Below are 12,628 nucleotides of genomic sequence, written 5' to 3' on the forward strand. Positions count from 1 at the left end.
TCTCTATATATTAAATGCTCGTTAAATACTATTACAAAGGATTGCATAAACATATTTAAATTTAAAAATCATTCTCTATTCGGGTTTCCTCTGGTAATCCACCAGTCATTGCACATTTTGACATCAAATAAAGATTTTCGTTAGTCAAATATTTTAAAGAAATGATCATTAAGGAGGTATAAATTTCTAGTGAAAAGGCAGATAATAAATATTTTGAATAAAGTATAGTCACATACCCTTTATGTAATCCTTGATTAGTTTTGGATAAATTTGAAGTAGTCACATTTTTGAAATGCCATTTCTTGCCATTTTCTATCGCGTAGTCATCTGACTCGGAAGGACAGGGAGGAGGCGTTACTCATTATGATTAGTATACTGCGCATGCTTGAAAACATGCCTTGAGGGATCATCCTGTTTCCTGAGGATTCACAGGCATCCTCACGCTATACACTACCTAGAGGGCTTGCCACCCAATTGATTGTATTTGTAAACAAAGTTCGTGACGTCATGCGCCCATGTGCTTAGATTCGGTCTCTGGATTCGTATTGAGCATGCGCTGAGATTTAATGAAAAAGTAAATATTGCGGTAACTTTTCAAAACGTTATTTCATAATTTATTAAAAAAATTTGAATAAGACAGTTTAATTATTCTGTTTGGTGTTGTTACTTTCTAATATCTTATTGTCAACTATTTAAGTAAAGCTTATTTAATTATTTTGTTTATTAAGTTGTAAACAATTATTTTGACTTACATTGCTGCATTTTTTGACTAGTAAGTTATTTTAAGAATATATTTTTGAAAAGTGTTCATTATAACTTGACCCTTATAATTATGATAGTTTTATAAAAATTTTTTTGAATAAAACCTTGAAAGTCCTTGAATTTAGTTGAAAAAAAATCAGGTCCTTGAATTCTGCCATAAGGTACTTGAAAAGTACTTGATTTTTTTTAGAATTTAAAATAATACTTACTAATCTTTCTTACAATAAGACAGTAAAAAAATAATAAATAAATTCAAAGGAAGATTATAGAAATTCTAATAGATGCAGTTTTTAAATGCTTGAAGTGGAAAGAAAAAGAAGATGCAAAAAGATCCTTAAAGAAGATGCAAAGCTTTTCTCTCCTAGATTTTTCACACCAGATTATTGTTCAATAGAAATATGCTCGATTTGTTAACTTTATTATTATGACTGGTTAATATTATTATCCTATTTTTTTAAATTTATATACGAAGGATAATTAATTTTTTATCATTTATAATCAAATTTCTACATTTAGTTTTTACTGCTAATAAGTAAAATTTGGTTCTACAGGTTTCATTGATTATGAATAAACATTGTGATTCACATTCAACTGATTCTTGATTTACGGATTGGAATTTATATAAAACAGGGTTTGGGTTTTGGACGTCCTAAACTGGTTTTGGATAGGACACATGGGTTTTATTGTCTTAAACTGGGTAAAACTGTCTCAAAGTGTCCAAAACCTAATTTCGGTGAAGGATAAAAATTCTATAGGTGTAACCATTGTACACATAATAATTACATGTATCAATAAATATTTGATATTTTTTATACAATTTATAACTTATTAAAGGAAAATACAATATAATAAGAAAAGATTTATAATTTTTGAAGCTCCACAATTCATTGAACAACAAAAGTGAACACATAATCCTTTAAATATGAATATGCTTTTAATACTGATAAATAATGCAATATTAAATAATAATATTAATGATTTTAAAAAAATACTAAATATGTTTAAAAATTAACTTTTTAGTTTTCACAATATTTTTTTTAAAAAAATGTTATATTTTCTGCATGATAGAAAAGACATCCATTTAAAAAAGAAATGTTTTAAGTATAAATATATTAGTTTAAGTTGGAAATACAAAATAACTGAGAAATGTATTAACAGTTTTGGTTTCAGTTACTGACACTGGTGATGTATCACTACAACGCTAAAAGAATTGAACAGGAAGGAAATAAAAGTATTCTTGAATAGTACTATAGATAAATAAACCTGTTTATGACTAACCAAACACTTAGTTCCTAATAGCTTAACCTGTATGGCAAGGTCAAACTTCAGTTATGTACTATTGAATGAGAGGATCAACTGAACTTGATTACTGATTAATCTTCCTTTGTTTAATGTTTAAATTGAAGAGTCAAACAATATTAATAAAACATTATACTTTTAAAAACAAATATTTTCCAGTAGATTTAATTATTAATATGTTATTAGCTCTATGTTTATTCTACTTTTTAAATATTGTTCAGATAAAATTGTGGTTTTGTTTGGAGCAATTTTGGAGGGTGGTGGAACAATTTTGGATAAAGGGGTTTTGGATTGGACGGTTTAAACTGCGAATTAATCCATTCTGAAACCTTGCCAACCCTGATATGAAATGTTTTACGAATTGCGATTTAAGTGAAAGTAATTAATGAATCACATATCAAATATTACTTAAAAGTGGTTTGCAAATTACTCATCATAATTCGTATTAAGGTATTTTATAAATCACACATCATGATTCACATTAAAGTGATTTATCGATCACACATCATGATTTTAATTAAAGTTATTTCTGAATCATATAACGTGATGTGTATTTACGTAATTTCAGAATCATGCCTCACAAATCTCATTCTTGCAGTTTACAAATCACGCATTGCAATTCACAAAAGAGAGATTTAAGAATTACCAGTCACAATTCTCATCAAAATGATTTAAGAATCAGACATAGCTGTTCTTTATTAAGCAACTTTTGAATTTCAATTTGCATCATAATGATCACTGTTCACATGAAAACTATTAGCTAATTTCGCAACAGAATTCACATTAAAGTGATTTATGTATTACACATTGTGATTTACGTCTTGTTAGTTCGTGCATTTTGTTTCATTTGCTATTCATATTGTTCTGATTTAAGAAACATACACCGCAATTCAATTTCAATTTACTAATCACACATTGTAATACGTAATTTACGCAATCTTCGAGACTTACTTCCCCTTTCGTATAATTTTGATTTACATGTAGTGTATCTAGATTCGTATAAATGCGATTTCAAAATTATGCTTAATAAAAATTACGCATATTCACAAAATTTTAAGAACCGCGCTTTACTTGTTGTGGATATGTTTTAAAGAAAATAAAACTTGGTAAGTCTTAGTTAGTCATCTGTAAAATATTGTTCTGCAATAGATTTTATTATGTTCAAAATCAGGGCTCGCCAAGTGGGCCCACTTTGTAAAAACCCGCCCGGGTTTTATTGGGTGGGCCAACCTTGAAAAAACCCACTTAGTGGTTTTTTTCACAAATTGTTTTTTTAAAATTTGGTTGAAAAAGAAGTATCTTCTAATACTATCATTGGACACATCGTGGAAGTTAGCACATATTTTAGAAATGTGCATCAAGCACATGGATGGGCAAATAAAAAAAACTGCTTGATGCCCCAATTACCAAATGATATTGCTTTTGAACATCAAAATGAATTTAATAATAATTTGTCAAAAATATTAAATATGGGCTTTACCAAGAAACTCTCAATTTGGAAAAACAGATATCAATTGTTTCTGAAGCTTTAAAAAAGCTTCAGTCAGAAAACATTTCAAGTTCAGAAGCTGTTGAAATATGAATTAACTTACTATCGTGTGATGAATTAGAACCCCATAAACATTTTGAAAAAAGATCCATCAGGCTATTCAGCCACCTCATTTATTAGTACATGCACCCTGGATCCCGAAGCAAGGGGACAATTTTTAAATGGTGAACAAAAGCAATTAGCAGAAAACAGTCTTTCTAGGCATCATCCAGAATTTCTACCAGGTGTTATGGCATTCAAAATTTCCGATCCTGAGTACTTTCCAAAGTCAATGATGCTTGATACTGTTATTCAACAATTTTCATCAAAAAATAGTGGGAAATTATGGCAAAAAAAAAATGAGCTTCCACAAAATTTCTGCCAATTCTTTTTTCTTTACACTCAGCACCAGCAACTTTCGGTCTGGTGTGGAGTAAACTACGAAATAGATTAGGAATAGATAAAGCTACAAAATTCGTAAAAGTGTATCACCGTCTAAAAGAGAAATGTAGATACTTTGAATCTGCTGTGTATAATAATATATAAAAAAAATGAACCTTTTAAGTTAACTCTTATTATCTGCTGACAATTTTTAACTATTTGAGAAAGTTTATCACCATTAAAAAAGTTAAAAATATTATTTATTAAATATTATTTTTACGATTTCTTTTGAATATAATTTATTTTGTTTCTTTTAATCATGTTTAAAAAAGAAAACAAACGAATTATTTTTTTCTATTAAGTGATACATTAAACAACAATTAATTTTTTGGTTCAATTAATAGTTTTATTTTCTGGTTTTAAAAAAATAAGTTAAAACTTTTTATATATGTTTTTTTATTATTTTAAGATTAATTTGTTTTTTGAAATTATAAAGTTAAAATTTATCTAAAAATGCAGTCTTTTTTCTAAGGATAAATATTTGAAAAATGGGATTTTCTTTATAATTATACATAATTCTAATTTCACTTTCTATTAATGGTATTATAAAAACATGGAAGACCATTAAATATTTATTCCAGTTTAGTTTTATTTAAGGTAAAAGTCAGAAAAAAATTTTAGTTTTTACTGATTATAAATATTTATTAATTAAGAATTTGTAATAAGTAATATATATATGCTTAATAAATATAGTAAATAGAGGTGTGGTAAAACAAAAGGATTAATAAACTTGTTCCTTTTACTATATTACTGTTTTTTTCTCCAAAAATCCTCACATTTTTTCAAACCCTGAATACATTACTGATATTCTGAGGTAACAAAATAGATAATTTGTTATTATAATTAAAACAGATATGTTGAATGGATATATTTCGATATTTTATCTAATTATATACATTTCCCGTAACCTAAAATTTTATCTAACATATTAAAAAATTTTTTTATATGTTAATAACCGTACAATCACGCAAACTTCATCAATTATTTACTATACTTGTTTAATGTAGTATGCATTATTCGTTAATTCAGTTTCATTTAATTCTAATCCACTTCATTAAATTTTTCACTTGTGATAGTTTTTAAATGTTGGTTAGTATCGTTCGTATGCCAATTGGATTTTTTTTAAAAAGTGATTTGAAACAGCAATGTAACTATCAACCATTTGAATTATTAGCTGATAAATTTAATAAATATTTTTGTTGTCAAATAAGCATTGTGCTTTAAAAATATACAATTTCTGCTTCTACGTAATTGTAAAATTTGGTTGACATGTACTTCAGCATATAACTGTAATACTGAATAGGTCCTTGAAAAATTTGATTTTAGGTGCTTCAAAGTCATTGAAAAGTCCTTGAATTTTTTTAAAATATTGAGTGGGAACACTGAATACCGTTCTCATATATTTAAACTATGAAATAGATTTAAAGTTTATATCATATTTTGTTAATTATAAATATATTTTATTTCTTAATTTTTGACCCTGTTTTTTAGGTAATCATGTCTACTCTAAGAGGCAGAAACACTGAGGTAAGAATAAGAATATATTAATGATATCAATATTTTATAGTGGTTAAATTTATAGTTTATTAATAAATTATAGTTTATACATAAATACAATTTTTTTAAAACCTGTTTTTTAAAAATGTTATTAAAAGAGCATTTTGTGCAGGAGGCCATGCAACGGACCTGCAATATGACGGTGTGCAGATAGGGTTTCTACCCCCGAACACTACACCTCTAATTCAGCCGATGGATCAAGGTGTCATTCGTGCCTTTAAAGCACTCTGCACTCCGTTTTGTAATTAACCTTACTAATTAGCACTGACACGTTTAAGTAAATACGTATACTGTTGTAATTTTTTTCTTAAATGTGTAAAGTTTGAATACTGTTTACATATTTAAAACATTCGTGTACCCGCATACACGAAAATTCCTATTGGCAAATCCTACTTCGTGGTTTTTCAGCTTTCGCGGAAGGTTCAGGTCCCCATTAACCGCGAAAAACGAGGGATCACTGTATTACTTTTTTTTTACTAATAATTTTTTTTACTTATTGCATTTTATTGTTTTATTACTTTCAAAATTTTCAATGCTTTTATTTTGTTTTAGAGAAAACCTAATAATATTTAGAGGCAAGATTTTAATTTAGAATTTTTAAATAAGTATGAAGAGAGGGGCTTTCAGAATTTTAAAAGCAGCAAAAAAATCTTATGTTTTTCTGATTTGTCATTCAAAAATACTTTAATTCATCTCTTAATGATTTAAAACAATTGATATAAAAAATTTTAATGATCACAGATTTGTTTAATATAATGGGTGTAGGGATAATGGAATAATTTACATCTGACAAATTTTTTTTAGCTTCAATACTCATTGTATTTGCATTTAAAAATTATTTAATTTTTTTAATCATTTTATTAAAGAAATACTGAACTAGGTAACCAATTTTAATAAAAATTTATTAGGGGCCATTCACTAATTTACATTTGTAATATAAATTTATTAAAGTTTGCTTAATTATTTACATATTTTTATAAATTCGGTATGATTAATATTAATCTTGTTAATGTTTTGTTGAATATATTACTATTACAAATAATATTTATTTAAATTTTAAGAAAAATACACTTGATAACATTAAACAATAGTTAAATTAATTAGTTTTAAATTACCTTTTACAGAATTAAATAAAGTAATTATTAATTTAAAAAATAGTATGAGCCAATCAATATTGTATTTATTTAAATTGCTTTTGCCAAAAGCTCTTTTTTAAGAAATATTTGGGCTATATTAAATAAATTTTAGGTCTTTTCCAAACTGAGACACCATTGATTCACTTGCTGTATGATGAAATGGTGTCTCTAGTTTAAGCAAATTTAGGGTTTTTTTTTTTAAAGAATTCTGCTTTTCTTAGTTTGACAGGAAGGGACTTCATTCAAATTTAATAGATGTTGAACTAGATACCACAAATGTGATGACACCCTTATCTTCTTCAGAAATTTTTTTTTATGTATTCAGGTACCAGGTCCATGGCATGTGCAAAAAAGTTATTAAAAGCATTGCCTCTTGGGAATAGGTTACTGTACCATCTTAAAGTGTTGCATCCTGTAATGAGAAAGGAAGACACTTCTATTAAGTCAATAAGATATCTGGCAACAGTAACCCCATTCATTATAAAACCTGAAGAGGCATCTTTGTTACTGTTACGTGGAGAACCAGAAGGTTATTCTTCTGACTCAAATGAATATGCACCAATTGATGTGTTTTGGAAAAACTATTTTGTGAAGAAATATAATTTGGGAAATATCAAATATCTTCATATAGCAAAGCTTTTTAAAGCTCTTTTGTACATACCACATGGGAATGCCCATGATGAAAGAGCAGGGTGGCCACCCACCTGGAAAACCTGGAATTATCAGCAAATTTTTTTTATACTGGAAAAATCGGGGAAATTTTGATAAAAACCTGGAAAAATCAGGGAAATTCTGGAAGAAAAGCTGGAAATTTTTTCTTTGATAATTTTTTTAATTTCACTAATATAAATTATATACTAATTTTCTTAATTTAAATTATTTCATCCATTATACCCACTATTTTCAGGCGGAAATGTATCGCCAAACAGTTGAAATATCACCAGCTTAGCGATACTTTGCTTGCATCAAAATTTGCTCTATTACAGCTCTGTTAAACTAGAATACCTCATAAAATTCTCCCATGGTTGCTAAACGAATGTAGAAACCTTTGACCGCTCTGGGACTGTGCAATTTAAGTATGCTTTAAGTAAGTATTTAATTAAGCTGGTGAAATATCACCAGCTTAGCGATACTTTGCTTGCATCAAAATTTGATCTATTACAGCTCTGTTAAACTAGAATGTCACATAAAATTCTCCCATGGTTGCTAAACGAATGTAGAAACCTTTGACCGCTCTGGGACTGTGCAATTTAAGAAAGATTGCGGTGGCGGTGGAAGAAGGGATTAGGATATTAGCTTCTGTTTTTAAATTCTGTCCTTGGGCTGAATCCATTTATGGCTCAAGTTTGTGCTTTGGTGGTAATTTTTTTCTATTTTGACAAAATGTTTTTGTATTTGTATTCCAATTTTATAAAATTCTCCAAAAATTAGTTGATTATAATTTAATAATAATAGATTTTATGTTGCACTCTTTTTCTGAAAGCTTTTCTGCTCCCATTCAAAGAAATCTGCGAATTATTTTTTCTCAGAAAACCAATCGCACATTTTTTTACAATCGCTAACAGCAATGTTTGTTCGCAAATTTTTACAACTGTTGCATTAATGCTAATTTGTTCTATTTCATTTTAACCTTTTATTACATATTTTAATTTATATAAAAAAAGGTTTTAAGAACTAACTATATATTAATATTTAATTTTACTCTTTTGTTGGTCAATATATGATTTTTGATTCAAAATTTTGTACCAAATCATTATAAAAAATAAATAAAACAATCTTGCCAAATTGTCAAAATAAATAATTTTTTTTAAGATGATATGTTAAAAAAATAACATTATGAATAAAATATTTTATAATATAGTCACTTTTCTTGCACACATCCTACACTTAATAAGACAAAAGGAACAAAAACCTGGAAATTTTAAGATTTTTATCTGGAAAAATCAGGGAAATTTGAATTCTGATTTGAGTGGCCACCCTGAAGGGGTTTTAGTACTAGTTTAGTTCATATGTGTGAATAAAAAGCTACTTGACAATAGGGCAAGTTTAAAATTGCATAGTGTTAATGGTTTGAGATTGTGTCAAATATCAGCTGGGGGTTTAAATAACTTTAAAGTTTACAAAGAATATGATTAAAGGGACTTGTGCAGCATTTAAAAATTATTCTGCTTGATTAGAGAGTGAGAAAAAAGAATGTGAAAACACTGAAACTGAGGACAGCAGATGAAATGATGCTGAAATTGATTTGCTAAAAAAATTGAAGGTTTCTCAAGATCTCTTAGCCACAGCTAAGAAAAATATTTAAGATAAAGACAAATATTAAATAATGCAGACATGTCGATTATAGAAAGCGGACAGATCCTCTTATCTGAGGCTAAGTCAAGGATAATAGAATATTTAACAGCATTGGAAGGTACCAAAAAGAAACTTAATTTGTTTATGCTATGACCTTCAAAAAAGTGTAAAAAATAAGATTTGTTTTTGATGAACAAAATTAAAAACTCTTGTTAATAAATTCTTGTTTTAATTCTTTTTATTAAATATGCTCCAAATCTTTGTTTTGCTGCTCCAAAATTGCTTTTTTGTTGCTCCAAAACCATGTTTTGCCACTTGCCCCACTGCGGTGCTCCGAAAAATCTAATTTTTAAAATGGAATCCCCCCCTCCCCAATTTCAACCTGTTCCAAATATCTGAATTCCTAACAAAATCACCACGCAGGCATATTTTATTAGAATATAAAATGATTTTATCATGTTCTTTAAAAATTATGGTGTTCTTTCAAAAAATGAAAGAAAAAAGATTTCTAGAGCAAATTATCTTAAAAACTCTTCTGTGATTTAAGAATTTTTATTATTTATTTTATTTAATTTTATCAATTTAAAATTCTCGTTGAAGCAAACCAGTCATTGGCGAATTTTTTTTATTCCGAAATGAGAACAGAAAAATCAGGAGTATTTCTTTCCTTTTAGGTGAACAAGAAAAGTATCTTTAGAATATAATTCCACAGAAATTTTTTTTTTTTTTGTTTTTGTATTTTTTTCAGCTATGTATTTTATTGTTTCAACTCTTTCTTACTCTGTTTTTTAAATTTTAAATCTATAAATATGAAGATTCAGAGTACAGCACTTTTGGTTATACCTTTTATTTCAATTAATGTTATTATAATGCTTTTTTAAATTTATGTATTGTCGCGTTTTTGTCTTAGAAAATAGTAACTTTGTTAAGTCATGAAAAATTCTTGGAATTAGTCATGGAAAATCATGAAAAGTCATGAATTTGAAAATCTAAAATGTAGCAGATACCCTGAAGTTCGTAAATGTTGCTTGCATTCCAGAGATGATATTTACAAAATTATCCCTCCTTTTACCCTAAAAAGAGGCATGTCCTTTTTTTCTTTTAACAGGGGAACAAATAAACTCGCAGCCCCAGTTAAGCATTCCATTAATTTGTTATGTATCTTTCCTTCGACTTCTTTTTCTCAATCTGCGCAATGTAATAGAGGGAGTTGTTTTCTTTAGTTTCAGTGTTTCCTTTTCATTCGGATTGCTTATGAAATCGCTGTTTGACCTGGTTAATGTGAGTTTTTATTTTCTGATGAATTGTTTGAGTTTCTTTTCTTAATTGTTTCTAAGTATTTTATGTTTTTTCCTGGACTTCTATACGAAACCTCCGGGGTACTGAGGAAGTTTTTTAGGCATTTGCCTCTCTCTCAATAGAAAAGGTTTTGTTTTATGGCTACCGGGGCCGGTACCCTCTGAAGACGTCGCCTTCGGTGGTCATATTTTTATTTCATTCGTTTCCTTCATTGCTACATTTATTCTTTTTTTGAAATTTCTGCTACTTTTAAGCGCGTTTTTTTTTCCAAAGAAGTTTTGTCTTTTTAGAATTAAAATTTTTTTTTTAAATGCATGTAACTAGTTCTTTTTTTTTGTGAGGGGAAATTCATGAGGAATATTTTTTTAAAAATTGTACAAAACTTTTACAACACTCAATTGCGAATTTATGAATTTTTCCACAAATTTTATAATTTTAATCTCTGATATGAAATTCTTCTTTTAAGCATTTTATTACATATTGCACAGTGCAATAGGATACAATAAACTAATTTAACATATTTATTACTGATTTATCTCTTATGATGAAAAATAATCAAATTTGGTCTATTGTTTTACACCACAAGCCGTTTTTAAATGATAAAATAAAATATTACGGAATTAGCAAGCAAAAATTTAAATATAATTTTGCTATCATAAGTTTGATACTAAAGTGCAAATAAATAAATAAAAAATTAAATGAAAAATAATTAAATAAAAAATTTAAAGCAATTGACAATAATTTTTATTCTGAAATCCGAAAACATTTAACTGTACAGTGATCTTAATTTTTTAAAAATTAGTATTGTACCAAAACATTTAAAAATAAAAAAACAAAATCCTGTCAAAATAATTTTTTTCAAGATATGTTAAAAAAATGACATTTTGAATTAAATATTTTATAAACTAGACACTTTTCTTGTACACATCCTACACTTAATAAGAAAAAAAACAAAACACGGACCTAGAAATTTTAAGATTTTTACCTGGAAAAATCAGGGAAATTTTAAATCTGATTTGAGTGGCCACCCTGTCCTGCCTCAGCCAGTAAACGGAACTCTTGCCAACTTGTAGTAGTTATGATAATCCCCCCCCAGCATTTAATCGTCCTTTTATATGTTTATCATAATATTGATAACTATATATTCATCAAAGATATAGAAATTGGCTGATAGGGAATTTTTCTTCAAATCTATTTTATTTTCATAGGATGCTGGAATGTCTATAGAAGAAATAGTTCAAGGCATTTGTAGTCAGGGTGCTCATAAACAATTGATTGCTGCTCAGAATGCCAGAGAGATACTTTCCAGGGAGACTTATCCACCTATAGATACAATGATTGCTAAAGGAGTTGTTCCCATGCTCGTTCAAGTTCTTATATGTCATGATAAGTGAGTAACATTTTAAAAAGTTAATTTTAATAATATTTTAAACCATAAATTTTCTGTGCTTAAATTTTCTTTATAGTTTGATTTCTTTTAAACTCTCTTTAGTGTCAAAAATCAGGGTTGCCGGCGACTAAAATGCAACTATTTTCAGCATGAGGCGACTGTGGCAACTTTTTTTTGCCTGAAAAGGCTAAAAAAAAGCAACTATTTTCAGGAAAAGGAGACTATTAGGAGACTTTTCTGCACTCCTAGCAATGTTTTTTTTAGCATAAATTGGGTTGAAAACCTGCAGCCCGCAAAATCGTCTGAACACACTGAATTTCTTTTCTTAAAAAATAAAAAATGTATAATAAAAATAATAAAATATAAAAAAATAAAAAATAATTAAAACATTAAAAAATGAAAAATTTTAGATTGCAAATTTGAGTCATCACTTTTTAATGTGTTCAATTTGCGCAGATTCTATCGTAAGTCCATTTCGTTTCTTGATCGCCTTTTCAACAGTTTTTGCTACGAAATTTTGCACGATTTAAAAAAAACCCAATTTTTTATACAATAATAAGATGCATGAATTTTGAATTTGAGCAATCACTTTTCACAATATTATATATATGTATATACCCAGAAGCAGAAAGTGCCTGAAACTGTGACGTACGTCGCAGAACAAATGGAGTCCTGCAGAACAATTTGTATCTTGAATAAGTGACAGCGTTTTCCAGCGAACCTTCCTCCCCCGCACACCTGCCTCCAGTAGTCTTGATGCAGAACAATCCCCAACCCTAATATCATACATTCTTCTGTAGACCATAATGATTTGAAGGTTTAAAAGCTTCCCCTCATAATCTTGTAGAACATTTCCCCTCACCTCATTCATCACACATGCTAATACAAACTTCAGTAAAATGTCTGCAGTAAATGTTTTCT

The 12,628-nt window shown here is 28.0% G+C and overlaps 1 protein-coding gene across 1 annotated transcript in view; it reads left to right on the plus strand.

The window, feature by feature from the left end:
• The first annotated feature begins 496 nt into the window (after positions 1-496).
• Positions 497-12,628, plus strand: part of LOC107442913 (importin subunit alpha-5) — a 35,498-nt gene continuing 23,366 nt past the window's right edge. The window contains exons 1-3 of the mRNA XM_087161568.1: positions 497-586; positions 5,522-5,557; positions 11,526-11,707. Of these exons, the coding sequence (XP_087017694.1) occupies positions 5,528-5,557; positions 11,526-11,707 (212 nt within the window). The 5' untranslated portion in view covers positions 497-586; positions 5,522-5,527. The remainder of the gene's footprint in view (positions 587-5,521; positions 5,558-11,525; positions 11,708-12,628) is intronic.

Source organism: Parasteatoda tepidariorum, chromosome 4 (assembly GCF_982258835.1).
Source record: "Parasteatoda tepidariorum strain Cologne lab strain chromosome 4, Ptep-v5.0, whole genome shotgun sequence".
NCBI classification, from domain to species: domain Eukaryota; kingdom Metazoa; phylum Arthropoda; class Arachnida; order Araneae; family Theridiidae; genus Parasteatoda; species Parasteatoda tepidariorum.